At 48.8% G+C, this 27613-nt stretch overlaps 1 protein-coding gene across 1 annotated transcript in view; it reads left to right on the forward strand.

Moving 5' to 3' along the window:
* The window catches only part of TOX2 (TOX high mobility group box family member 2), a 144072-nt gene that overhangs the window by 112397 nt on the left and 4062 nt on the right, over nt 1-27613 (forward strand). Inside the window, 2 exon segments of the mRNA XM_021077539.1 lie at nt 23680-23919; nt 27218-27445. Coding sequence (XP_020933198.1) covers nt 23680-23919; nt 27218-27445 — 468 coding nt within the window.

The raw sequence follows: 27613 nt of genomic DNA on the forward strand, positions 1-27613 counted from the left end.
TTATTCATTTTAGCGAACCAACCATCAGAGTTACGTTTCAATGCTATTACTTTTCCTTTTTCTTAATTTATTCATTTCCCCTTTTATGTTTATTAACTCCTTCCTTTCTCCTGTAGGTGTTTAGGTTTTTCCCTTTAGGCTCTTCAGTTCATTTACTTTTATTGTTTATTGTTTAACAATAGAAACTGTATGGCTGTACCTTTTTCCTAAGTATGACTTTGGCTGTAAATTTTGACATGAGGTGTTCTTACATCTTTTACTTCTTTCTGCCAAAAACATAGCTTTATTGATTTTTCTAAAAATGGCACATGTGCAGAATAAAAATATTAAACACAAGCAAATACAAAGAAAAAAAAAAGATCTTCAAACTTTCCACCAACAGCCATTATTAACCTAACCATTTGCTAAGGATCTTTTCAGTCATGTCTTTGTGATTTATATACATAGTTTACGTAAAAGGGACCATAATACCATGCCTTTTCCTAAACTTTCTAGTCTCTTCCATTGGAGATGTTCTGTGACCTGTTGATTTTCTTCAACAGTAGGTAATGAATGCACTTCCATGACCGTAATTATAGGTCGTAGCTGCATAACATTCAGGTGTGTGAGCATCTCATTGGGAACGTAAACAGTATTCTATTGATAGACCTTGAGACACTTTCTGACTTTTCTCTGTGATAAAACCCTCTTGGGCTGGGTGCCTTAGGAGCTGTGAGCATGATTTTTTTTGAGGCTGTGGTCTCAGGGGAGCGAGGAGAGGAGAGCTGGGCAGGAACCCTGGGCAGGAACCCTGGGTAGGCTTCTTAGCTCTCTGAGCCTCAGTCTTCTCATCTGTAAAAATGGGAATCACCATCGCACCTGCCTCATAGGAAGATGTGAGGCTAGAGAAAGAGCCATTTGTGGAAGCTTCAGAACTATTTACCGGTTGGGGGGAGCCTGAAGTTCACGGCTAGGAGAGGAGACACATACTCCTCTGACCTGGCCCTGGAGGGGGTGGTGGGAGCTCTGATTTTTCAAGGGTTGAGCCAACCTGGACTCTAAAATAGCCTGTGGCCCTGCTTTGGCAACACTGGCCATTGCCCTGCGGAGCCCAGGAAGCAGGGGGTGCCTGGCCTCTGCTACCTTCCTAACATTGACTCAGAGCCAGACATCCTCACACCCACTCGGCCAATTAATTTGCGCTGGCTTAGGCAGCGGGGGGAGCCAGCCCAGAAGTCTGAGTCCCATCTGTGCCTTGGATCCACCGTGTGACCTCGGGGCCAGTTCCTTGCCCTCTCTGGGCCTCTTATCCCTGGTCTCTTCCTGCCTCGTCACCACAGCTCTTCTGAGAAAGGATGTCAGGAGCAGTGCTGGCTGCCTCCTGCCCCCTTCCCAGCATTTCAATCTCCGCTTAAGCAGGGATTTCAACAGGCAGCGCTTTTCTCGAGAGTTCATAAAAACATGTAAACATGGGTGAGGATGCAAAACATTGAGCGGCCTGGCAGTAAAACATGCCAGTGTTTGTTGTGTTAATTGAATATTCATGAGCTGACTGTTTAAATTACAGTTCACAACTGTTGCAGGGCCTGATGAATAATTTAAACGAGGGTGGCCAAAGAGATTTCAACACCACATTAGCGCACTGCTCAGGATCAGCTGCAGAGAATTTACAATTAGCTTGGAATATCCTATAATAAATTCTTTGGAAAGATGGTTTTAATTAGCACATGTGCTAATTCAGAATGGAGAAATGGTGCGTGTTAAGGGGGGTGGGGGTAACACTTCCCTTTCCTAGTGTTTCTCTCTTAGGCAGGGTCCTGCCACCTTCCAGAAATGTCTGAGCCTAACTCCAGAACCCCTCTTATTTCCACTGCCCTCCCCTCCCAACCCCACCTCTGGCCCCACTGCCCCGTCCCAGCTCAGACATCCACTGAAATGGCCTGGGCTGGTGCAGAAGCCACTGCACTTGTCTTCCTGACTCTGTCTTTCCCCCTCTGGTTCATTTATGAGCTGGTTCATCCCCATGGGGTCAGCTGGTGTAGCTTTCTGAAATGCAAATCTGATTCCACGTGGGCCGCTTTTAGAGCCCCTCGATTGAGGAAGCCCAGAGGGAGAAAGTGCATAGTCAAGGTCACTAGAATCCCAAGGGTCACACCAGGACCAGCCGACTTCAGCCCATCTCTAGAGGTATGGGGTTGGGAGAAGCATCCCTGGCAGAAGGAATGCCAAAGCAAAGGCAAAGGGGACCACCAGTGGGGAGCAGGGGGAGGAGCCAGGTGAAGGAAGTCAGGGCCTAGCTGTGCAGAGACGCTTGGAGAAGGAGGAGGCAGGAGGCCAGTCCCGCGTGGGGCTCCATCTCCCCGGGGCTGGCGTGGACTCCCACGAGGCTGCCACTCTGGAGTCCAGAGCTCCCAGGCCTACCAGGGAACCCTGGTTTAGGTGGGAAAGCCGGAGAAGGCCTCCTGGAGGTGCTGATTGACACTTGAGCGGAGAGTCCTGAAAAGGGAGTCAAGTTTAGGGAGGTAAACTGGGTCCCAGGCTGAGCAAGTTGGGCCTCTCGGGTGTCAGAGCTGCCCCATCCCCAGAGGAGGTGGGAAGGACAGGGGTCTGGCAGAGTCCCTGGCAGTGGCCTGGGGTGGGGCTGGGGCTGGGGCGGGCCTGGTAGGAGCCGGGTTACACTGGAAATGAGAAAGGGGTGTCTGTCCACAGGGAACTCATTTCTGGAAGGAAGGAACCCCTTTTATCTGGTCCTACCTCTCGATTCCAGTGTTTACAGCTACAAGACCTTGAGCAAGACATGGAATTTCTTAGCTTCATTTCATCAGGATTCATTTCTGTGCTTCGGCATTCTTTCTATAAACTGTTAGTGAGCCCCTGCTAGGTACGGCGTTCTCCCAAGCCCTAAGCAGATGACAACCCCTGGCTCATGGGGCTTACATTCCATCGGGGTAGACAGGAGATAACGAAGTTAAATACACCCTTCCTACCACTCAGATGGGGAAGCAGAGGCTCCCTGCCAGCTAAGCAGATGCATCTTCCCAGAATGTGGCCCTGCCTTAGTGTTGCAGGCTAGGGTACCAGGCCCCTTTCAAACAGGAACTGAAGATCAATTTCCAGGAGATGGAGGATGTGCAGCTTGGACTCCCATGACCAAGGGCACTGGCTCCACCTCCTCAGCTCTGTCTTGTCCATTGCATCTGCCCTCCAGGCCTCCTGACCCCACCTCTGAGCTCTCACTCCGTGCACAGAAAATCTGCTGGGCTGTCCTCGGCTCAAAACCGCCCGGTCTCCCACTGCTTTCAGGACCGAGTCCTCATCGCGTGGGATCTACCCCTCGGAGCTCCCCAGCTTCATCCCTGCCTTAGCTCCAGTGCACCCCAAGTCCTAACTGCCCCCTGATGTTCAGGGGCCGCCATCGTCATGACTCTGGACCCTGATCCTACTTTAATCACAGCAGTCTCCAGGCAGTTTGTCATTCCTTCCCAATCCTTCGTAGAGACACTGAAGTCAAAACAAGGCAGATATGCTGTGCTGCCTCCCCTGCACCACGATAATGGGGCCGTTGCTTTCGGGCACTCTGTAACCCCGGCCCACGCTGCCCCCATCCGCCCTCAGCACTGAAAGAGCCCAGACTTCAGGGTCAGGCAGACCCGGGTTGGGATCCTGGCCCTGCTCCATCTGAGCTGCAGACAGGGAGCAACTGACTCACCTCTGAGCCTCCGTGTGCTCCTCTGTAGAGCGGGAGCCGCAGCATCAACCTCATAGGGCTCTCAGAGGATCGCATGAGACTGAAGGTCAGGACGTGGCCCGTGCCTGGCAGAGCCACGTTGTCTCCCGTCAGTTCTGCAGGGAAGGTCCCCGCGGGGGCATTGCTGTGATAGGAACTCCCATCCTCCACAATTGTACTTCAGCATCTAAATGAAAAGCCGTCTGTTGACACCTGCCTGCTGTCCCATCTCTCTCATGGTGGTCTCAGCGGAGTTTCCAGAAGGGATCGTGGGCCCTAGTTGTCTGTTACTTCCTCCCCTCGCATTCACTCTGGCCTCTGCCTCCCCGCTGACCCCATAACCACTCCACTTAGGGGCTCCGGAGGCCTCCACGTTGCCAAAGCCGTTGGGCCGGTGCCACCTCTGTCATTCTTGACATTTAGCTCTGTTCCATCAACTGGGCACCCCTTTCTTCCTGAAACGCTTTCCCTCCTCGTCTTCCTCGCTGTGACTGTGATGCTCCTGGGGTCCTCCACTGCTCAGAGCACCCCCAGCTCGGCCTCCTTTGCAGGCCTCTCCTCCCTTCATCTCTCTGTCTCTCCCCGCCTCCGCCTGCTTCTCCACTTGGCTGGATACCTCTGGGACCCCAGGCCAGTTTCCATTGCTCGGTCCCCTCCTCTAAGTACCAGACCATGTAACTGACCATCCCCGCTTGGAGACCCCACGTGGATGCTCTGCGCAAGCTCAGCCTGTCCAGAGCTGTTCCTCCCCACCTGGCTGGACATGCCTCTTCTCCCAGGTGACCAGCCATGAACATCATTGGCAATGAGGTGTCGCCTTTGACCCCCTGCCGTGACCAGTGCCAAATCCTGCCTCTCCCCCTTGGCATCACTCATAGCCATCTCTTATTCTCCTACTGGCATCTGTGATGGTGGTTGTGTCACTTTTAACTTGGAAGCTGCCACCTGCCAACAGTAGCCAAGCTGGCCCTTCTAAAATTCAAGTCGCCCGTGTGCCTTTCTGGGTTCCCAGGGACCCCCCAGGATGAAATCCGAACCTGGCCCCTGCCTGGTTCTCTAAGCTCACCCCGCCCCGCCCTCCTCACCCCTCCCTGCTCTCCTCACCCCTCCCAGCTCTCCTTTATCCCAGTCTGCGTCTGACACCCTCTGGTGGCCTGTGGCTTTCCTTTCAGCACTCATCACGTTGTGACTGCCTGTCAGTTTAGGTGTGGAATTGATTGATGTCTGTCTCCCCCATGAGACCCTCAGCTTTGTGGGGCAGGGACCACACCTCATTATTCACTGCGAATCCCCAGTGTCCAGTACAGGGCTGGGCACAAAGTAGATACTTCGTATAGACGTTTCTGCTGTGATATGCGAGATGCAATCCTGAAAAAGCTGCAAAATCCTAAAAACAGCAGAGCTCATGGTGAAAAAATAGGACTGGGGGGACCCTCTCAAGACCTAGGCAGCTTTGTAGCCAGGGCATTAACAGAAGGCTATAACGATCCTAACGCCTATACCTGCATGATGAAATGATGGGTGTTAAGTTCTTACGAGATAAACTCTCAGTAAGAACCGTGAAGATGGCTTGATGGAAGGGGTGTAAGGATGTCTTTTCACTGCTGGGTTACGAAGACAGCAGCAAGCTGCACGAGGATTGGGAAGAAGCATGCAGAAAGCGCTTTCATGCCAGGACACATGGCCAGACAGGATGAGAGGAAGAAGGTGGGGCGACCTGACATTGGAAAGAGCGCTGATTCCTCCACTGCTTGCTGAGCTCTGCTGGATTAGCGTCCTCTGCATTCCTAGGCTGTTCCTTGGTGGCACAAAGTATTGATGTGCTGGAGGAACTGCCTACACCTGAGCAGGATTCCCATGCGGTGCCACCTTTGCCTGTTCACAGGGATGGGGTAGTTGGTGTCCCAGGAGCACAGGCCGCAGAGGACACGTTGCATTTGTTCAGCGGGTGAGTGTATTGATGATGCATTAATGGTGAGAGCATCAGCAGTGCATTGGGAGTTCCCACTGTGGCTCAGTGGTTAAAGACCTGATGTTATTTCCTTGAGGATGCAGGTTTGATCCCTGGCCTCGCTCAGTAGGTTAAGGATCCCGTGTTGACGCAAGCTGCAGTGTTGATGTAGCCTATGCTGACGTAGGTTGTAGATGCAGCTCAGATCCAGTGTTGCCCTGGCTGTGGTATAGGCCGGCAGCTGCAGCTCTGATTTGGTCCCTAGCCTGGGAACTTCCATATGCTACAGGTGTGGCCAGAGGAAAAAAGAACAAAACAGTGCATTGATGGTGGCTGCATTAATAGCCCATCACACTTGTGTGTCCTGCTGGATTTGGTGGCCCTTCCTGGATGACAGGGCCCGTGCCTGCTTTCTTTGTGGCCCAGGGCCAGTGGCCCATAGGCAGTCCCTTCTGGGCCCCGGTACTGGGACAGATCCTAGGCCTCAGTTTCTGCCCTCAAGGAACCAAGAATGTGCTGTGTGGCACGTGGGAGTAACTCATAGAGAGACCTCCGAGCAGCCCAGTAAGAGATGTTTCATTGTGCAGGGAAAAAAATGGGCTCTACGTTAGTCATGGTTCTCCAGAGAAATACAACCAATAGGATATAGAGAGATACATACCAGAGGAAATTTATTTTAAGAATTGGCGCTTGCAGAGTTCCCATTGTGGCACAGCGAAAACAAATCTGACTAGTATCCATGTGGATCCGGGTTTGATCCCTGGCCCCGCTCAGTGGGTTAAGGATCTGGCATTGCCGTGAGCTGTGGTGTAGGTCACAGACTCGGCTCAAATCTGGGATTGCTGTGGCTGTGGTGTAGGTCAGAAGCTTCAGTTCCAATTTGTTCCCTAGCCTGGAAACTTCCATATGCTACAGATGTGGCCCTAAAAAGAAAAAAAAAAAAAGAAATTGCCTCGTGTGGTTTTGGAGGCTGAGAAGTCCCACAATCAACCACCTACTGGTTGAAGAACCAGGAAAGCCGGTGATGTAATTCAGTCCGAGCCTGAGGCCTGATGACTGAAGACGGACGTCCCAGCTCCAGAAGAGAGAGACTCTGCCCTTCCTCTGCCTTTTTGTTCTACTTGGGTCCACAGTGGACTGACTGGTGCCCACTGGCCGTGGGAGGGCCATCTTCTTCACGCAGTGGACTGATTTCAAATGCCAGACACTTCCAGAAACACCCTCACAGACTCACCCGGAAAGGACCACCAGCTCTTCTGGGCATCCCTTAACCTAGACAAGCTGACACATAAAATTAATCATCCCAGGCTCGAAACCTGAGCCAGAGGGGTGCATGCGGGAGAGTGCGAGGAACTGTGGCCCAGAAAGGAAGAAGGAGCCTGGGCAGATGATTCATTCAACAAACATTCACTGAACCCCACCCCCACCCCCACCATGTGTCACATGCTGTTCCAGGTGCCGGCCATACGATGGGGAACAAAACACAGATCTTTGCCCATGTGGAAATTCCATCCTGGCATGGGGAGCAAGATGAGAAAGTCAGTTACTAAAGAAGTCACATAGTGTGTTTATAGGTGATCGGTGCTTCGGAAGGAAGATAAAAACAGCAGCTTGAAGGGGTTTGGGAAGGCAGGAGTGGGGCGGGGGGCAGGTGGCAGTGTTACGTGGGATGGTTAGGGAAGGCCTGCTAGGAAAGGGGAGGGTTGACCCGCAGGAGACGAGGGAGTAAGTCAGGTAGGTGGCCCCGGGGAGAAACATCCTGTGCACGGGCAACAGCTGACTTACGGAGCATCGCACCCCTGGCACTGTTGACCTTTGAGGCTGGGTGATTCTCCATCGTGGGGGCTGTCCTATCGTGGGGGCTGTCCTGTGCATAGGAGGATGTCCCACAGCATCCCTGGCCCACTGCCCGCTGGGTGCCAAGAGCATCTCCAGGTGGTAACTGAAAATGTCTCCAAATACTGGCAGATGTCCACAACACACTGAGCTGGAGGAGGGACCTGAGCTTGGCTGTGCAGGGAATGGCAGGAGGTATGGGTGCTGGAGTGGAATGAATGGCGGGGGGAAGCCATAGAGGGAGAAGGGCGTGGGGGATGGGTGGGGGAGGGTGGGGATGGTGGTGGCAGTGGGTTGTTCTAGGAGCTTATGACTGATAAGGACTCGGCCTTAACTCGAAGTGAAGTCAGGGGCTGTTGCCGTCTCCAAGCAAAGGAGTGAGTGCCTGCATCTCGCCCACATCTCAAAGATGGGAAGGCTAAGGACCAGAGCCCCCATCCCAACCCATCGGAAGTCGCACACCCCCAGCAGGGCAACCCCAGACCCAGGGTCTCAGCAACCTGCGTTTGCAAACCTTTCTTCAAACCAGCCCTGAATCCATTTACATTCTTCCCTGCTGGTGCCTTCACATTCCTAACAGGATGATCAGTGTAACCAGGAATGAGGCTGTTGCTTTAAAGGATAAATTAGTCTGACGCTTAACTCAATAATTAAAACTGTGATGGTGCTCAGCCTGCAGGGATAATGTACTATTATTATAGTCGTTTGTTTCAATTAAATGCTTACTGATTTTACAGTAGCAGCTGGGCACCTGGGCACTATAGCTATTACTCTGAACAAGACATCTCAGATATTAGGAGAAATTTGTCAGCGTGCAAGAGATCTCCCACCAAGCATGAAAGTTTATTAGAAATACGTACTGATGCGGCTTCGGGATGAGAGGCAAGCACTGGGGAAGGCTTCCTATTGGCTTCCTATCTTTTCTGTGCTGGAAATTTTTTTTCTTAAAAGAAAATAATTTTCAGGAGTTTCCTGGTGGCTTGGGAGGATAAGGATCCGACATTGTCACTGCTGTGGCTCATTTTCGATCCCTGGCCCTGGAACTTCCACCTGCCGTGGGTGTGGCCAAAATGAAGAAAAAGAAAATAGTTTTCAGATATTTGACTTCTTTTTTCTTTTTAGAGCTGAACCTGCAGCATATGGAAGTTCACAGGCCAGGGGTCAAATCAGAGCTGCAGCTGCCAGCCTATGCCACAGCCACAGCAATGCTGGGTCTGAGTCTCATCTGTGACCTACACCACAGCTCATGGCAATGCTGGATCCTTAACCCACTGAGTGAGGCCAGGGATCCAACTTGCATTCTCATAGATATTAGTCGGGTTCTTTTTTTTGTCTTTTTGTCTTTTGTCTTTTGCTGTTGTTGTTGTTGCTATTTCTTGGGCCGCTCCTGCGGCATATGGAGGTTCCCAGGCTAGGGGTTGAAACGGAGCTGTAGCCACCGGCCTACGCCAGAGCCACAGCAACGCGGGATCCGAGCCACGTCTGCAACCTACACCACAGCTCACAGCAACGCCGGATCGTTAACCCACTGAGCAAGGGCAGGGACCGAACCCGCAACCTCATGGTTCCTAGTCGGATTTGTTAACCACTGCGCCACGACGGGAACTCCAGTCGGGTTCTTTACTGCTGAGCCACAACGGGAACTCCCAGATATTTGACTCTTAAAGCCTGAGGAAAGTTCAGAGAGTGGTGTATCCCAGGGAAGGTTGGCGTTGAGGGGGGTGACTTTGGTTGTGACTCCCCACATCATTGATTCTGGGATGCAGTAAATTAAATAATGTCCTCCAAGATGGCCATGCCCTAATCTTTGAAGCCATTGAATATGGTACCTTATACAGCGAAAAGGATTTTGCAAATATGATTAAGTTAAAATCATTAATATGAGATGGGGAGATTTTTCTGGATTATTTGGGTGGACCCAGTGATGTAACCTTGAGTCCTTATAAGAGGAGGAAGCAGGTCCAACGCCCGGAGAAGCTGATGTGAGGAGGGAGACAGAGAGAGGAAAGGCCACGTGACATGAGGCTATGACCCAAAGAGTAAAGACTGCATCCATTGCAAAAAAAAAAAAAAAAAGCAGGGGGACAGAGTCCCTTCTGGAGCCTCCAGAGAGAAGCAGGCCTGCTTACGCCTTGACGCTGGCCCAGTGAGACTGATTTTCTGGCCTCCAGAACTGTCGGGGAATAAGTTTGTGTTCCTCTAAGCCATCAGGCTTGTGGGAATTTGTTACAGCGGCCACAGAAACTCTGCTGCTTCTCAGAGTCCTGGGAGCACTTTTCCTGGGGAGGTGGCTCTGCTGCAGGTCAAGGACCCACTGGTGGCTGTCAGCACACAGACCTGGGTTCTGACCTGCCTCTGCCGAAGGCCTGGGCTGTCCCCTTAGCACCTGCAGGCACAGTCCCTCCACCTCCACCCTGCATGTCCTACCCTCTCAGTCCCTTTATCCTCATCTCCTGCTCTTCTCGATGCTCCAGCTCTGCCAGGCTACAGGCAGCTTGCCAGGCTCATTGTTCCCCTTGAATTTGTCTGGGTTCTCCAGAGAAAGACAGCAAGAGTTTAAATGGAGGGGGTGGGTATTTTAAATAAGAAATTGCTTCACCTGGGAATGGAGGCTGGGAAGTTCCAAGATCCTGGGCAAGCTGGAGACCCAGGATTGCTGGTGGTGTGTTTCCAGGGCAGGAGAAGACCAACACCCCAGCAGTCAGGGAGTCAAGTTCCCTCTTACTCAGCCTTTTCATTCTATTCAGTTGCTTAGATGATACCCACCCACATTGGGGAAAGCGATCTGCTTACTCAGTCTGCTGCTTCAAATGTTAACCTCGTCCAGGGAGTTCCCGTCGTGGCTCGGCGCTAATGAACCTGACTAGTATCCATGAGGATGTGGGTTCAATCCCTGGCCTTGCTCAGTGGGTTAAGGATCCAGCGTTGCTGTGGCTGTGATGTAGGCCAGTGGCTGCAGCTCTGGTCTGAGCCCTGGCCTGGGAACTTGCATATGCCAAGGTGCGGCCTTAAAAAGACCAGTAAATAAGTAAATAAATAAATAACCTCATCCAGAAACAGACACATCCAGGAGAATGTTTGGCCAAAGGTCTGGGCACCCTATGGCTGAGTCAAGTGGACACACAAGATGAACCATCACACTGCTCCATGCCTCTGTGTCCTCGCATATGCTGTTCCTTCTCCTGGAATGCCCTCCGCCCCCCTATCTTCTGCAGACCTCCCCTTTAAGAGCCATCTCAGAGTCCTTCTTGTGAAAAGGCTTTCTGGCTTTCCAGGCAGTGGAGGGGCCTTCTCTGGTCCCTCCCCAGGTCCTCCTGCACACCCATGGTGCTGCCCTGGTTAAAACTGTGTGGCTGGAGTCCCCGTCATGACGCAGTGGAAACGAATCTGACGAGGAACCATGAGGTTGTGGGTTCAGTCCCTGACATCGATCACTGGGATAAGGATCCAGCATTGCCATGAGCTGTGGTGTAGGTCACAGATGTGGCTCCAATCCCGAGTTGCTGTGGCTGTGGCATAGGCCGGCAGCTACAGCCCCAATTCAGCCCTTAGCCTGGGAACCTCCATATGCTGCGGGTGCGACCCTAAAAAGCACACACACACACACACACACACACACACACAAAACTGTGTGGCTGCCTCTCTGCCTCCCCCATCAGACTGTGCCCTCCAGATGGGGGTGCTTTGCTCTGCTCCTCTGTGCCCTGCTTCTATCCTGGGATCTCAGACAGCAGCCTTCAGGAGAATGTTTGTTGAGTGACTAGCAATTGGAAGACTAGACAAGTAAAAGGACCACAAAGGTAGTTCTAATGAGGCAGCTGAAGGCGGAGGCCTAGTGAAGAACATGAGAAAGAGGCCCTAGACAGCGAGGGATGCTCAGAGTCAGAGGACAGTGGCCAACCACCGGGTGTCTATCTCCGGTCTAGACCTTTCTGCTTTCAAAGCAGGGCTGCATTGTGAGTCAAACGGAGCAAGAGCCCAGCTGCAGGGCAGAGACAGCACCCAAAGCAGTTGTTTCCTAGGGTAAGGCTGGACGGAAGGATGGGGTGGTGCCTGAGGACACGGGCCTGGGAGCCAGTCAGCCCTTGACCAAATCCCAGCTCCACCACTTGCAACTGTCGACCTTGGGCAGCCTCTGAGCTTCAGCTTCCTCATCTGTAAAATGCTGTTGATAACACGCCTTCCTCCCATGACTAGGTGAGAATTACATGTAGTCAGAAGGTCCGTGCCTGGCAGATGTGACCTGCCAAACAGAGGGTAGTGCTTCTGTCACCATTTCTATTTACTTAACAACATTCAAGGGATTGGCAGTCTAGGACTCTAGGCCAAACCTGGCCCTCTGCTTGTTTTTGTAAATAAAGTTTTATTGGAACATAGCCACACCCATTCATTTACATATTCTCTGTGGCTGCTTTTTGTGCTAAATAGAATTGAATGGTTGTAACAAATCATCTGGCCCGCAAAGCTGAAAATATTTAGTATCTGGCCCTTTACAGAAGTTTGTCAACTTCGAATCTAATGAATATAACATATTTGTGAGGCACAACTGCTGTGCCAGGTCCTGTGCTGTTTTGTTTATTGTCATCAGAGCCTCTCTCTTGGCTGCTCTCATATTTCTCACATTCCAGAAATTTCCATTGTTTCTGACCTCTCAGCTCAGTTGAGATGGGGTTCAAGCTTACACCCTAAGCAAGTCCATGAGGGCGTGAAGGAAAGAAAACCTCTCCTGCTGAACAGCTGCTATGTGCCAGGCTCTCTACAGAGTTATCTCTTCACTGGATCCTTACAGCTGCCCTGTGAAAGCAGCTTCATTACCCTCCACCCCATTAGAGCCACTAAGATTGAGGAGGCAGTAAAAAGATCTCAGTCTTGGAAGACAGCCAGAATTCTGCCTTTCCCACGACCTCGCTGTGTTACCTTGGGAAAATCATTTACCCTCTCTGAGTTTCAGTGTCTTTATAAAATGGCGGTGAGGAGTTCTCATTGTGGCTCAATGGTAAAGAAACCAACCAGGATGCGGGTTTGATCCCTGGCCCCGCTCAGTGGGCTAAGGATCTGGCATTGCCATGAGCTGTGGTGCGGGTCATAACTGAGGCTCAGATTTGGGGTTGCTGTGGCTGTGGTGTAGACCAGCAGCTGAAACTCTGATTCGATCCCTAGCCTGGGAACCTCCATATGCTGTGGGTACAGCCCTAAATTTAAAAAAAAATTTTTTTAATTAAAAAAATAAAAATAAAATGGGGGTTATTAGAGTGTTTATGTCAAAGGTTGGTTCACCAAGCTTCTGGCACAGTGCCTGGGACATAGTGAGCATTCATTAAAGATAATAGTAAGTGGAGTTCCCGTCGTGACTCAGTGGGAACAAATCTGACTAGTATCCATGAGGATGCAGGTTCGATCCCTGGCCTCGCTCAGTGGGTTAAGGAGCTGGCATTGCCATGAGCTGCGGTGTAGGTCGAAGACTTGGCTCAGATCCCAAGTGCTGTGGCTGTGGGGTAGGCTGGCGGCTGTAGCTCCGATTAGACCCCTAGCCTGGGAACCTCCATATGCCACAGGTGCAGCCCTCAAAAGACAAAAGACAAAAAAAAAAAAAGAAGAAGAAGAAGAAGAAGTTTCTGGACCCTCTGGAGCTGAGGCAGAAGCTTCAATGAGAGAATTGAGCAGAGCCACCATCGCCTTCAGAAAAAACCATTCCAGTTCCCCAGGGCAGAGGGTAAGGCTGTGTCGAATGACACCGAGTCCCTGCCTCCAGGGAGGCAGGGCATGTTTGTTCTATGAATCAGCAGAAGGCGAGGAGAGAGGTGAGAGTTCTTCCTCTCTCCCTGCTGCGTCGGGGGTGCCCTCCCCACCTGGGGTGCTCTCCACAGAGGTTGCGAATGAAGGACTGCAGAAAAACACCTTCGGGTCCTGCAGCTCTGAGAATCTCTTAAGCCAGGCGAGCCTCATTCTGTTCATAGTGACGCCTCCTTGCTGTTTCCTCTGTTTTCATCCTTCCTGGAGAGGCTGCAGATGTGACTCCTGGACGTATCCATATGTTTCCCAGAGGGAAGCAGGAGGCTTGGTTCAATTCGGTTACCAGACATCTCATCAGTGCCAGCTGCGGGCTGGGCCGCCTGCCTGGGGCTGGGGAATTGTGTTATATGTCCCTACACACAGCAGATGCTTGAAAGGCACCATGGGGAGCCCTGGGGAAGGCTCAGGTAAAGGGAGTGGCCAAAGGAGGGGAGGAGGAGGAGAAGTCAGGGAAGGCTTCTCTGAGGAGGGGGCATTTCAGATAAGCCTCAAAGATGATGACATGGAGGGAAGGACCAGTGAGCCAAGGGGGAAGGAGTCTCCATTCTAGTAAGAAGCCCGCATGTCACAGGGACTCTGAGAAGGAAGCTGGGAGGAAAGAGACAGTGCCCGTCTTTGGGGGGCGCTCTACAAGGCCAGGACTACGGCAGCAGCTCACGGGGGAATTACTGAAAGCTTCTGAGCAGAGAGGAGATATATTCCTGAAGGGTCACTCTGGTGGCCAGCACAGCGCTTGGACTGAAGGAAGCCATGCTGGGGGCCGAGAGGAGGCTGGTATCTTAATTTGGGTCCCCCTTAAAGCTGTCTCCAGCACTTATCTACAAAACAGAAACAGGGAGTTCTTGTGGCTCAGCAGGTTAAGGACCCGACGTTGTCTCTGTGAGGATGCAGGTTCGATTCCTGGCCTCACTCAGTGGGTTATGGATCTGGTGTTGCCACAAGCTGCGGTGTAGGTTGCAGATGCGGCTCAGATCTGGTGTTGCTGTGGCTGTGGTGCAGCTCAGCTGCAGCTCCAGTTCAGCCCCTGGCACGGGAACTTGCATATGCCGCAGGTGCAGCCGTAAAAAGGAAAAACAAAAACAAAACGAACAAAGCAGAAACCGACTCACAGACATAGAGAAGAGACTTGTGGTTGCCAAGGGGAGAGAGGGTGGGGGAGGGATGGACGGGGAGCTTGGAATTAGCAGATGCAAACTATTATATAGAGAATGGATGGGCCACAAGGTCCTACTGTACAGCACAGGGAATTGGTGAATACATTCGGTATCCTGTGATAAACCACAACGGAGAAGAATATGAAAAAGAATGCATACATTTATGTGTATAACTGAATATCTTTGCTGCACAGCAGAGATTCACACCACTTTGTAAATCAACTATACTTCAATAAACGAAAAATTTTTAAAAAGCAAACTCTGACACAAAGATTTGGGTGGAAATAGTTTGTTTGGGGGTGATCCTGGGAAGTTCCTTGAAGGAAGAGGAGAGAGGCAGGAAGGGAAGAAAGTCAGTGAAGGCAGGCTGATGAGCTGTGACCTCCTGGACCAACGGGAATCCTGCTGTGGAGCCTCCGAGAGGCATATGGAATGCAACTCAGAATTGTCTTCTTGCAGGGAGGGGAAATTGAGGTCTTATCACAAACTCCTGCACCCCGGGGGGTTGAGAGTCACTTCTGGGGTTCAGCACTTGCGGCCTCCTAGGACAGAGAAAGCTCTCAGGCAGGGAGATGCAGGAAGCCAGTGGCAGGTGCAGGAACCCTGGGTGGGTGGGATGGGAGGAGGACCTGGAAGGTAGGCCAGGGGCAAACAGGAAGGCCCCTCCCAGCACCTGCTGTGGCTGAGAAGGACAAAAGGTGACGGGTGCCAAACAGGTTGGGTGGATTCTGCTTGGGGAAGGGGTCCTGTGAACTGGTAGAGAATTCTAGAATGCAGGAAGGGATGGGCATTGGCTGACCATTTCCATGTACCCCTCCTGTGACCTCACTTTTGTTTCTTTTCTTTCCTGTTCTTTTCCTTTCTTTTCCTTTTCATGGCCACACCCATGGCACATGGAGGTTCCCAGGCTAGAGGTCAAATCGGAGGTGTAGCTGCTGACCTACACCACAGCTCACAGCCATGCCCGATCCATAACCCACTGAGCGAGGCCAGGGATTGAACCTGCATCCTCATGGATACTAGTCAGGTTCATTTCTGCTGAGCCACAACGGAAACTCCCAAAATGCTTTCTTAGATGGCATATTGACATTTGGAATCTTCTCTAGGGGATCCTCCCCATTTATAGGCAGCCATGCAGGAGCCGCCACTCACTCAACAGGCGTGCAAGAAAGGAGGGAAGGTTGGATAGAGCCAGAGGAATGGCAGTGTTTAAGGGGTGGCCTGAGGAAAACCAAGAAGGATTTGCTAGCAAGGTAGCTGGACAGCCAAGAGCCAGGCCCTGGACGGAGGGAAAGAGCTGTCAGGCCAGGCAGCACTTCTCAGAGTCAGGGACTGAGGCGGGTCTTGGGGAAGGACCAGAGCTTAGGGAGAAAGTATGACGGTCTGGAGAAACGCAGCTCCACCTTCAGTAGCTGTGTGATCATGGACAAGTCTCTGAACCTCTCTGAGCACTGGCGTCTTCAGCTGGGGAGGATTATATTACCCACCTTGAATGGGCGATTCAGTGGGCCACATGTGCCAGTGCTTCTGGCACATACGAAATGCTTAATAAGAGTTTCTCCTCTCCCTGCAGACGAGCATGGTGGTGGGGATGATACAGGAGGTGAGGCGGGCACACGCCAGAGGACTCAGTGACAGGAGGGGAGGCCCTAGTGACAGGATGGATAGTTCTCTGCAGAGGTTTGGCTGTGCCGGGGAGAAAGCTGGGACGGCCCTTTTTAGGAGGCTTGGAACCGAAGGGGCTTTTCACTTTAAGACGGGAGAGAAGTCAGCGTGATTTGATGCCGATGGGATGCAGCCATAGAGGCGGGAAACCAGTTCCCCGGATGAAGGGTGACTTAGGTGAGGCCCCTGGAAGCAGAGCCTGAGGCACGGATCCTTGTGCCTTGTGACGGTTGTTTCTTGAAGAAGAGGAATCAGGGTCCACAGAGGAAGGAGTTGAGCGAGGAGGTGACCTTAGTCAGAGACTCTCTTCAGCCTGATCCCTCGGGGAGCCCGGGGCTGCCCGCCTCACCGAGGAAGGGTGCTGTAGCAGGTGGTTTTTGCTTTGACTACATTTTTATATGCCCTTAAACACTTCATAGTGATGGGGTTTTGTTTGTTTGCTTGGTTTTTTTAGGGCCGCACCCCGTGGCATATGGAGGTTCCCAGGCCAGGAGTCAAATCAGAGCTACAGCTGCCGGCCTACACCACAGCCACAGCAACCACCAGATCCGAGCAGCGTCTGCGACCTACACCACAGCTCCCGGCAACACCAGATCCTTAACCCACTGAGCAAGGCCGAGGATCGAACGCACAACCTCATGGTTCCTAGTCAGATTCGTTTCTAGTGCACCACAACGGGAACTCCCATAGTGATGGTTTATGTTTTGACTCTGTCCATGGAGGTATGATACTGTGTGCATCCTTCTGGGACTCTTCACCCACTGTTTTGTGTTCATCCTCATGGGTGGGCGTGGCTCTAGATCCTTCACTTTCACTCTGTACAGAATCCCATTAGATGGATAGATCACAGATTTTCGTCATTTCCCAATTGGCAAACATTTAGATTATTGCTAGTTTTTCTGGAATTAATAATGAATAGATACGTATATAGGCAACCATGAATGCTGAAATAAATGTTCTAATAAACGCAGAACTGGTTGATGTTTATAGAGCGAGAATATAATGTTTAGATTCTTCTTTTCTGTGGGGTGGGATCCATTGGTATCTCTACCAGACAATATTTATTTGCATTTTTATGGATAAAAATCAGTTGCATTCCACCTCACACCCATTAGGATGGTTTCTTTCAGAGAGAGAGAGATGTGAACAAGGATATGGAGAAACCAGACCCCTTACTCTTAGTGGGAATGTAAAATGGTACGGCCCCTATGGATCACACAATGGCAGTTCCTCAAAAATTAAAAATTGAATTACTATATGATCCAGCAATTGTATTTCTGAATATGTACCCAAAAGAATTGATGGCAGGGTCTTGAAGGGATGTTTGTACATCCCCGTTTGTAGCAGCATTATCCACAGTAGCCAGCCTGTGGAAGCAACCCAAGTGTCCCTCAGTGGATGAGTGGGTAAACGAAATGCGATCATGCACATAGGATGGAATTTTATTTAGGTTTAAAAGGTGGGAAAGTCTGATATATGCTTCAACATGAATGAACATTAAGGTCATTACGCCAAGTGAAATGAGGCAGTCACCAAAGGACACGTAGTATGATTCCAGTGACAGGCACTACCTAGACTAGTCAAATTCACAGAATAGTAGTTGAATTTTCCTAGTAGTAAAATGGTGGCTGCAGGGGCTTCAGGGAGGAAGGAATAGGAAGTTATCGTTGAATAGATACAGAGTCTCAGTTTTGCAAGAAGGGAAGCGCTCTGGGGATGGACAGTGGTGATGGTGGCACAACAACGCGAACGTACTTAATGCCACTGAGCTATAACACTTACAAACAGTTAAGATGGGGGAGCTCCCATCATGGCTCAGTGGTAACAAACCTGCTTAGTATGCAGGTTCGATCCCTGGCTCGCTCAGTGGGTAAAGGATCCAGCATTGCCGTGAGCTGTGGTATATAGGTCGCAGACGCAGCTTGGATCCCACGTTGCTGTGCTGTGGTGTAGACCAGCAGCTGTAGCTCCGATTCATCCCCTAGCCTGGGAACTTCCATATCTCATGGGCATGACCCTTAAAAAAAAAGTGGTTACGATGGTGAATCTTCTGTGTATTTTACCACAAGTTTTTAAAACTGAATGATAAAAAATAAGTTGCACTAACATCATTTTTGTACAGTTGACCGAGTTGTAAAACAGCCTAGTCAGAGACAAAGGTATACATTCCTTTAACAGAAACAGACGACCCAGGGTCAGCCAGCCAACACCCAGGATGCCATTGAAAGGACATTCATTTGCCCATTTCAAAGTCTTTAAAATTCCCTGCAGTATGTATGTCTTCCTGTGCACGTGGGCAAGTTCTTTACGGTAAACATCTTGGTATAGAATTGCTGGGTTAGGGGATGCATATGATCACATTGCTTCCTAAAATGTTTCTCTTACTGGTTTACACTCCCAACAGCGGTATTAACAGAAACCTGAGAGGCCAGGAAATGTATGCAAAGAGGTTTGATCTCTCTAGTAAACAGGGCAGTGCAAATTAAAACAACTTTGGAAGCATTTCAGACTTAGCCGATTTGCAAAAATTCAACATCTGCCATTATTGAGTACTGGTAATATAGTAAATTCCTGAGTCAGGAATATCTGGGTGAAAAACCCTAAAATGAGCAGCCAAGAAGAAAAAAAAGAAACAAAAAACAAGGCCCCAACACAAAACCTCAAAGCCATGTTGCCCTCGAAGAAATAATGTCAGATTCTTGTTTAAGATTCATGGAAGGAGGAGTATATAGATGTTGAAAAGGAAAAGAGATGTTTAGAGAATAGATTTTAAAACGTACTCTTTTTTTTTTTTTAAGTGTTTAAAATTTCTCCCAGCTTTATGGAGCTGTTATTGACATTTAACGTATATAAAGTGTAATGATTTGATGCATGTATATATTGTGACATGATTATCACAACAAGTGTGTGTGTGGTGATAATTTTTAAGATCTACTCCCTTAACCGTATAATACAGTATTATTCGTAAGAGTCACTATGCTATACATTAGGTCCCCAGAATTTATTCATCAAATAGCTGGAAGTTTGTATCCTTTGATCACCTTCACCCGTTTCCTTCACCCCACACCCCCTGGTCCTGGCAACCCCCATTCAACTCTATTTTCAGCTTTTTTAGATCCCACCTATGAGTGAGAACATAAAGTGTTTGTCTTTCTGTGACTCACTTGTCTTGCTTAGCATAATGCCCTCAAGGTCTCAAAAGGCAGGGGTTTCCTTCTTTTTTCTGGCTGAATAACATTGCAGAATGTACCACATTTTCTTTATCCCCCTGCATCTGCTCACGGACACGTAACGTGATTTCCAGGTCTTGGCTCTTGTGAATGGTGCTGCAGTGACGCAGCCATGCAAAAATCTCTTCGAGGTCATGATTTCATTTCTTTCGGATATTTACCCAGACGGGGGATTGCTAGATCATACATAGTTCTGGTTTTTGAGGACCTGCCACACTGTTTTCCATAGCGGCTGCCCCGGTTCACATCCCCACTAACAGGGTTCCCAGGTTCCTTTGCTCACACCTTTGCCGACCCATATCTCTTATCTTTTTTATAATCTCCATCCAAACAGGAGATGGGAGGCGGTGTCTCACCATGGGTTCGATTTGCATTTCCCTGGTGTTCAGTGATGCTGGTCACCTTTTCTTGTGCCCGTTGACCGTCTGTATATCTTCAATGTCAAGTCCTTTGCCCATTTTTTAATTGAACTATCTACTCTTTAAAACAGTTCAAGTCTGTTTCTCAGCTTACTTTATGATTAATATAATAACCAAGTATTTATTTCACAATAGAGTATGTTAAAAACTCAGAAACAAAATCTACCACATGGGCCATTTACAGAATTTGCACGTCAAGTGGTGCAAGACAAAAATAAAACAGTGGAAGAATAAAGAGGGTAGGATTTAAGATAGAAACATTAATTGAGGCAAAGATACTTTTTTTTAAATTAACAAGGAGAAGCTATATAGCATTATGGGACATTTTGGGGGACGAATAACTTCACATCAATATATATGAAGAAAACCTGTTTAAATTCTATAACAAAGCTGATGGGAACACAATAGTGGGAGGATTGAACTCGTTTTTCTTGAGATCTCACAGATGAAGTAGTCAAAACAGTTTATTGAATAGACACTTAGAGAAAAGTTTAAAGTGTAAACGTTATTTCAAAGGCACGTGAAAGTTTTAGAAAAATTGATAGTATCTTAAGCCATAATGAAAACTTCAGGACCAAAAAAATAAAATTCTAGGATTCATGATCCCTGACCAGAGTCACAAAAGGATACATTAAATAAAGACTCTTTTCCAAATAACTTTAGGGTAAAAAGGAAAATCAAATCTTCAGTTGTGGAATATTTTAAATTATTTATATGACACAGTTACAATGCTTCTCAGGGGGAAAAAAGCACGGTTAACAGAGCCAGACTTCTCGCCCCCAGCATTATTGACTTTAGGGGTACGTAATTCTTGTTGGGGGGCACTCTGTGCTTTATAGGGTGTTTAGCAGCATCTCTGGCCCCTCTTCCCTCTAGATACCAGTAGTATCCTCCCCCGGCCCTAGCCCCCACCCAGTTAAAAGCCAGAAATATCTCCTACATGGCAAAAATGTCACCATTTGAATTCTGGCCCTAGATACTTCTATTATTAAAAAAAGGCAATGTCGGAGTTCCCACTGTGGCTTAGTGGGTTAAGGACCTGATGCAGTATCCATGAGGATGCAGGTTCGATCCCTGGCCTTGCTTAGTGATTAAGGATCCTATGTTGCCATAGGTTGTGATGTAGGTTACAGATGCAGCTCGGATCCTGCGTTGCTGTGGCTGTGGCTGTGGCGTAGGCCAGCAGCCGCAGCTCCGATTTGACCCCTAGCCCAGGCCCTTCCATATGCCACAGGTGCAGCCATAAAAAGGAAAAAAATAAAAATAAAAAATTTTATGTGAAAATAAATTAATTTGTTAATTTGAAAAGCTAGGTAAAAAGCCAAAATCAGTATTACTAGAGAGGAAAACAAAATTTAATTATGATCAGAAAAGTTGTCAGATTAATTTGTTTAAATATAAGAACTGGTTCTTTTGGACAGTTAAAAATATCTAAACTTCTGAGAAGGAAAATTTAAAAAGCAACATGCACTCACAATATTACAAGTGAGAATGGGGACTTAAAACCATAGAGTCGGTTAAAAATATGGTAATATTTATCCCAGTTATATGCTTTTAGTGTTAAAACCTGAATGAAGTATACAATTCTCTAAATGTATGAATACTTTATTTATTTATTTATGTATAAAGCCAAAAGTAACTCAAGAGAATATGGAAACGAAAAGAGAACTATGAGCTGTGGAAAATATTCTGAAAATCAATCTTTAAAAAAGCCCTGAGCCTCAGATGGTTTTTATGTCTAAACTCTTTCAGTTCTCTAAAGAAAATATCATTTCTTTGTTATTTACACTCTTTGGGGACATAGAGAAAAAGAGAAATAACTCGGTTCTTTTCTAAAGCTGACCATAACCAAAAAACCAACATTTGACAAAGATAACCCTAAAACATGGAAACTGTGAGACACGTAAAAAAGAAATTTCCTCAGAAATGAAGGCAGGCCAGACGAATTCAAACAAGCACATGGACAGGCAAAGATAGCAGTGTTCATATCAGATTCCGCGGAATTCAAGGCAAAAACGAGACCCAAAACGAGACACTTTATAATAAGACTAAAGATCCATCCGTAATAAAGATATGACCACCAGCTTTCTTTTTGCAATAAAAACCAACATTAAATTCCCAAAGCAAAAACTTTAAGCATTAAAGGAAATTTTGATGGAAGCAGAAAAGTCGTAGGTAGGCAACTTAGACAAGCCAAAGGAAGCAAAATAATATCATCACTGATAGGACAGGAAAATGTTGCACTATTGCATTAATCTGCAAACACAGCTCACTCTTTGCCCTTAAATTCTGTGAAATATATATGAAATGTAAATATATTTGGGACATAAAGGAAACCTGAAAAAAATCTTCAAAAGTGCAAATAGTACAGATTATATTCTTTGATCCCTTTTGTTACTAGAAATTAGTAGCAAAAGGAAACGAAACAAAACAAAATACTAACCCCTTGGAAATTTTAAAACTTTTAAAAACACTGATGGGATTAGAGAGGAGATTAAAAACTGAAATTTAAAAATAAATACATAAAAAATAACAACAATGAAAATATCACATGATGAAATCTAAGGAATGTTAAAGCCATGCTCAGAGGAAAATTCATAGCGTGAAACCTGTTTCTGAACATGGAGAATGAAAATAGTGAATTAAAAATGCAACTTAAATTTGAGGAAGAAGCAACAGTAATAAATCCATAAAAATCAGAGGAAGAGATTAACAAAATTAGATTTTAAAGAATTGGAAAACAGAGAAATAGACGTGATACACAAATGTGAGACTGGATTCTTTTGAGGAGAAAAAAAAAAATACAAAACAAAATAGAAAACTGATGAGCTTCCCTAAAGAAGAAAAAGAGAAAGGAAGAAACAAATACTGGATTAGATTTGAATTTAACCACAAATGCAGAGAAATTTTATAAGCACTTATAAGAGCATGCAAATTGGTATGCCTCACTGAACAGTGTGTGCGTGTGTGTAAGTGTAATTTTTAGGTGAGAAGTACACACTATTCTGAATGTGTTTAGTGTAAGAAATGCCTGTATATAAAAATCAGTAGCTTTCTTTATATTCGAAAAATAAAAAATAAAATAAAATAAAATAAATAAAAAAATTAAAAAAAAAGAAAAATAACCAGTTAGAAGACTATGGGGAATAGATAATTAGAAAACTACTAACCAACAGGGGGGAAAAGTGCAAACTTGACTAAGAGGTTCACGGATTCTCTGTATTTAACAAACCCTTGTACAACATAAGGCTTACTATGTGCACATTTAATCCTTAACAACCCTGGAAGAGGGATTTAATCACTATGCAGATTTTCCAGATGAAGAAACGGAGGCACCGAGAGGTTGAGTATCTTGGCCTAAGTCACACAGCATAGAAGCAACAGAGCCAGGATTCGAAATGCATTTGGCTTCCAGCATCTGTGCTGTCATGCCGTACAGTGGAAAAACTCAAAGCTGTATAAAGCGTGTTCCAGGAGAGAAGACCCAGTATCATAAAATGGTCCACTCCCATCTGGATCGAGCTCTCTAGCAAGGGCTGTGATGCTGACTATCCAGAGGGAATACCACCCACAAATGTTAGGGTGTCGGGGTCCCCCACAGAGGTGCAAGGGGCAGAATAGAATCAACACTCGCGCAGTTCCCACTGTGGCGCAGTGGGTTAAGAATCCTGCTGCAGTCACAGCCTGGTGCAGTGGGTTAAAGGACCCAGTGTTGCCTCAGCGGCAGCTGGGGTCACAGCGCAGTTCGGATTCAGTCCCCGGCCCGGGAATTTCATATGCCTCAGGTGTGGCCATTAAACAAACAACAATGAATGGACACACCTGTCCGGGATCCGTGAGGACGCCCCAGCTCCACGAGGAAGCCCCCTGAGTCTGGTGATGCAGATGTGATGCCCTCCTAACTCGGAATGCCCTCTCCTCTCAGATCCAAGAGATGGTCCACTCGGAAGTTGCTGCCTATGACTCCGGCCGACCGGGGCCCCTGCTGGGCCGCCCGGCGATGCTGGCCAGCCACATGAGCGCCCTCAGCCAGTCCCAGCTCATCTCTCAGATGGGCATCCGGAGCGGCATCACCCACAGCTCCCCATCACCCCCAGGGAGCAAGTCGGCCACCCCCTCTCCCTCCAGTTCAACTCAGGAGGAGGAGTCAGAGGCACATTTCAAGGTAGGTAGAGGTGGAGATGCAAAGGCTTAAGATGCCCTCCTCTGGAGTGCCCGCCATGGCACAGTGGTTAATGAATCCGACTAGGAACCATGAGGTTGTGGGTTCGATCCCTGCCCCTTGCTCAGTGGGTTAACGATCCGGCGTTGCCGTGAGCTGTGGTGTAGGTTGCAGACGCGGCTCAGGTCCCGAGTTGCTGTGGCTCTGGCGTAGGCTGGCAGCTACAGCTCCGATTAGACCCCTAGCCTGGGAACCTCCATATGCTGCGGGAGCGGCCCAAGAAATGGCAAAAAGCCCCCCCCCCAAAAAAAAGATGTCCTCCTCTGAGCAAGGAGACAGGCCCTGCTTGGAAGTGGGCATCACCTACCTCTAGAAAAGACTGGAAGAGTCTAAACGGTACCCTTTGCTGGAAAACAAGGAAGAGGAAAGTTCTGGAAAAACATGATGAAGTCTTATTCCTGGATGGCGAGTGGGTCACTTCAGTGGTGTTGATGGCATTGGCAAGATCCTCTGCCCACATCTTATGGCCACTTTGGCCTTTGAGGAAGACCCCAAAGATGTGTGGTCCAGCAGAGGGCACCTCTGGGCAGCACTGACTGTGGGATAGAACACTAAAAATGACACCTCCCCCCCCCCCCCGCCCCGGGGACGTGGCCCCTCGCTGCGCCCCTGGAACCGGAGGTGGCCCTGCCTCTTCAAGAACACGTCAGCAGGGAGTTCCCATTGGGGCTCAGCGGTAACAAACTGGACTAGTAACCATGAGGATGCGGGTTTGACCCTGGCCTCGCTCTGTGGGTTAAGGATCCAGCATTGCTGGGCACTGCAGTGTAGGTCGCAGATGTAACTCGGATCCAGCATTGCTGTGGCTGTGGTATAAGCCAGCAACTGCAGCTCCAATTCCACCCAGCCTGGGAACATAGTATAGGTTGCACTATACTACAAGTGCAACCCTAAAAAAAAAAAATGCAAGAACATGTCAGCAGTGAGGACTCACCACCTGTCCAGGCTCCAGTCCTTTCTTTGCACTGACTCCAAATCTCCCTCCCTGTTGGAGAGCATCTTGTTTTATGGGGGCAGAAAGCAGAGGCCTAGAAAAGGTCTGGAGCAGTCAGACTCCAGGACCACAGTACTGTGGGTGCCCAGACAGGCCAGGGATGGATGTGCTTGGCCAGAGTCTCCCTGTGAGGTGCTGGCAGAATCAAGACTCGATGCCACAACTCCTGCCCCCCTTTCTTCTTCACAATGGCCTCTCACCCCTTTCTCTATGTGGTGGTCCTGCAAAGCCCTGGGGTGGTGACCATAGCGCCCTTGTCATCTAGCAGGAACCCTGACCACCTGGCTGGGGTAGGTGCCTCTGGACCCTGGTCCAGCTTCATCCTCAGGATAACCTGGTCTCTACTGTCGTTCAGGCCAGGGTGGGTTTTATTTATTTGCTTATTTTTAATTTAACAAATACTTCTAAAACACTTCCGTGGGTGGAGTTCCCTGGTGGCACAGTAGGTTAAGCATCTGACATTGTCACTGCTGTGACGCAGGTTCGATCCCTGGCCTGGGAACTTGCACATCTGCAGGGGTGGCCAAAAAAATAAGTAAATGCAACATGTCCATGAGCCAGACACCATTCTAGGACATGACAGGTTATTAATCCCTGTGCTTCTCATCACAATCCCATGTGGTTGGTGCCGTTATTATCTCCAATTGGCAGATGGGGAAACTGAGGCACAGAGAGGCTAAGGAACTTATCAAGTGTCACAGGATTTAAACCAAGGATTTAAACCAAGGTGGTTGGTGGTCTGGTGCCAGCTTATGTGCTCTTAACCACCTGCAGGGCCACACCTGCTCAGCTCTGCATCACTTACCTGGTAGATCCGCCTCCCCGTCCTGTGGGAGCCTGGCCCCGGTGCTGACAGAGCTGAGGCTTGGAGAGGTGGGCAGCTGCAGAGAACCTCAGCAGAACCAATGTGGCCACAGACTGCTCCTCGCTGACCCACGGCTCCCTTGTCAATAGGTGACGTCACCGTCATTGTCTTGGTTCATAGAGCCACGGTCTTCATGGCAGGATCCAGGGCCTTTGACAAAATACTTGGTCCCAAAATGTCCTGAGAGTCCAAGTCTGTGGGGAGCATCCGCACTCCCCCCCACCGCCCCCCACATCCTGGGAGCCCTAAGGGAGGTACCCACAGTGTGGTGGTCCTGGAGTGTGACTGCTGCAGAGGCCAAGGGTCCAGGGTGAGGCTCCACCTGGCAACAGTTACGTTAACCTCACTCCCATCCACCAGCTTCAAAGGGAGTCAGGGGACTAAGCCCCTTGCCCCAAGTCGCACGGCTGAAATGTGGTGGAAGAGACCCATCTTATGCCATCAAGGATAATCTTTGGGGATTATCTGTGATCACGAGAGGAGAGAGAGCTGTTAAGAAAAATATATATTCCAAACTTGGAAATAACCCCCCAAACCAATAACTGCACCTTCTTTCAATGGCCTATCATAGCATCACCAAACAGGCTCACTCAGGAATAACCTGATTTTCTGGGAGACTGAACCTTTGTTTGGATTCCTCTTTCATTATCAATTAGGGAGTGTTACAGGCTGTAAAGGAAGACGTTCACTTGGGGTGCAGAGTGATAAAGTAGTAAATGATTTTTGTCTGATTACAAGGCAAATTTATTTTTCTCTGTAGACATACAAACAATTTCTGTGCAGTAGAAAAGACTTACAGGGAGCTCCTGTCATGGCTCAGCAGTGAACAAACTTGACTAGTATCCACGAGGACATGGATTGGATCCCTGGCCTCGCTCAGTGGGTTAAGGATCCAGCGTTGCTGTGAGGGTGTGGTGTAGGTCACAGACACGGCTCAGATCCAGTGTTGCTGTGGCTGTGGTGTAGGCTGGCAGCAACAGCTCCGATTTGACCCCTAGCCTGGGAACTTCCATTTGCCAAGGGTGCAGCCCTAAAAAGACAAAAAAAGAGAAAAGACTAAGAACCCCCAAAGTGACAGTTTTATTGATCTATAGGCATCAACCAGTTTCCTTCTCTTGTGTTTCTTTGAATCAGCTTTAGCCTCATGCTGATTCTCATTGATGAGTTAAATGAAAATTCTAGGGCTCATACCCAAGACATGTGTGTGTGTGTGTACATGCATGTGTGTGAGTGTGTGTGTGCATTCAAGCCCTGGTGTGCCCATGTGTGAGCAGGGCTGGGCAAGCAGGGAAAAGCTGAGGACTTGCCCGAGGCTGGGTTGTGTCCCTTTGGACAGGAGATCTTGAGTGTCTCCGGTTTTCTGACTCCTCTCTCCCGGGCAGATGTCGGGAGAGAAGAGACCCTCAGCCGACCCCGGCAAAAAGGCCAAGAACCCGAAGAAGAAGAAGAAGAAGGACCCCAATGAGCCCCAGAAACCCGTGTCAGCCTATGCGCTCTTCTTCAGAGACACTCAGGCCGCCATCAAGGGACAGAACCCCAGTGCGACCTTCGGGGATGTGTCCAAAATCGTGGCCTCCATGTGGGACAGCTTGGGAGAGGAGCAGAAGCAGGTGAGTCCCCCCCAACCCCACCCTCACCCCTGAGGCTTTGAGGTCAGACTTGGGAGGTCTGGAACCAGGCCCAGCCTCTGGAACCAGAGAGCCTGCAGTGGGTCTTTACTGGGCTCCGTTTGCCCATCTCTGAGCTGGGGAGGTGGGTCCCTTCTAATTCGGCTGTTT

Source organism: Sus scrofa, chromosome 17, assembly GCF_000003025.6.
Source record: "Sus scrofa isolate TJ Tabasco breed Duroc chromosome 17, Sscrofa11.1, whole genome shotgun sequence".
NCBI classification, from domain to species: domain Eukaryota; kingdom Metazoa; phylum Chordata; class Mammalia; order Artiodactyla; family Suidae; genus Sus; species Sus scrofa.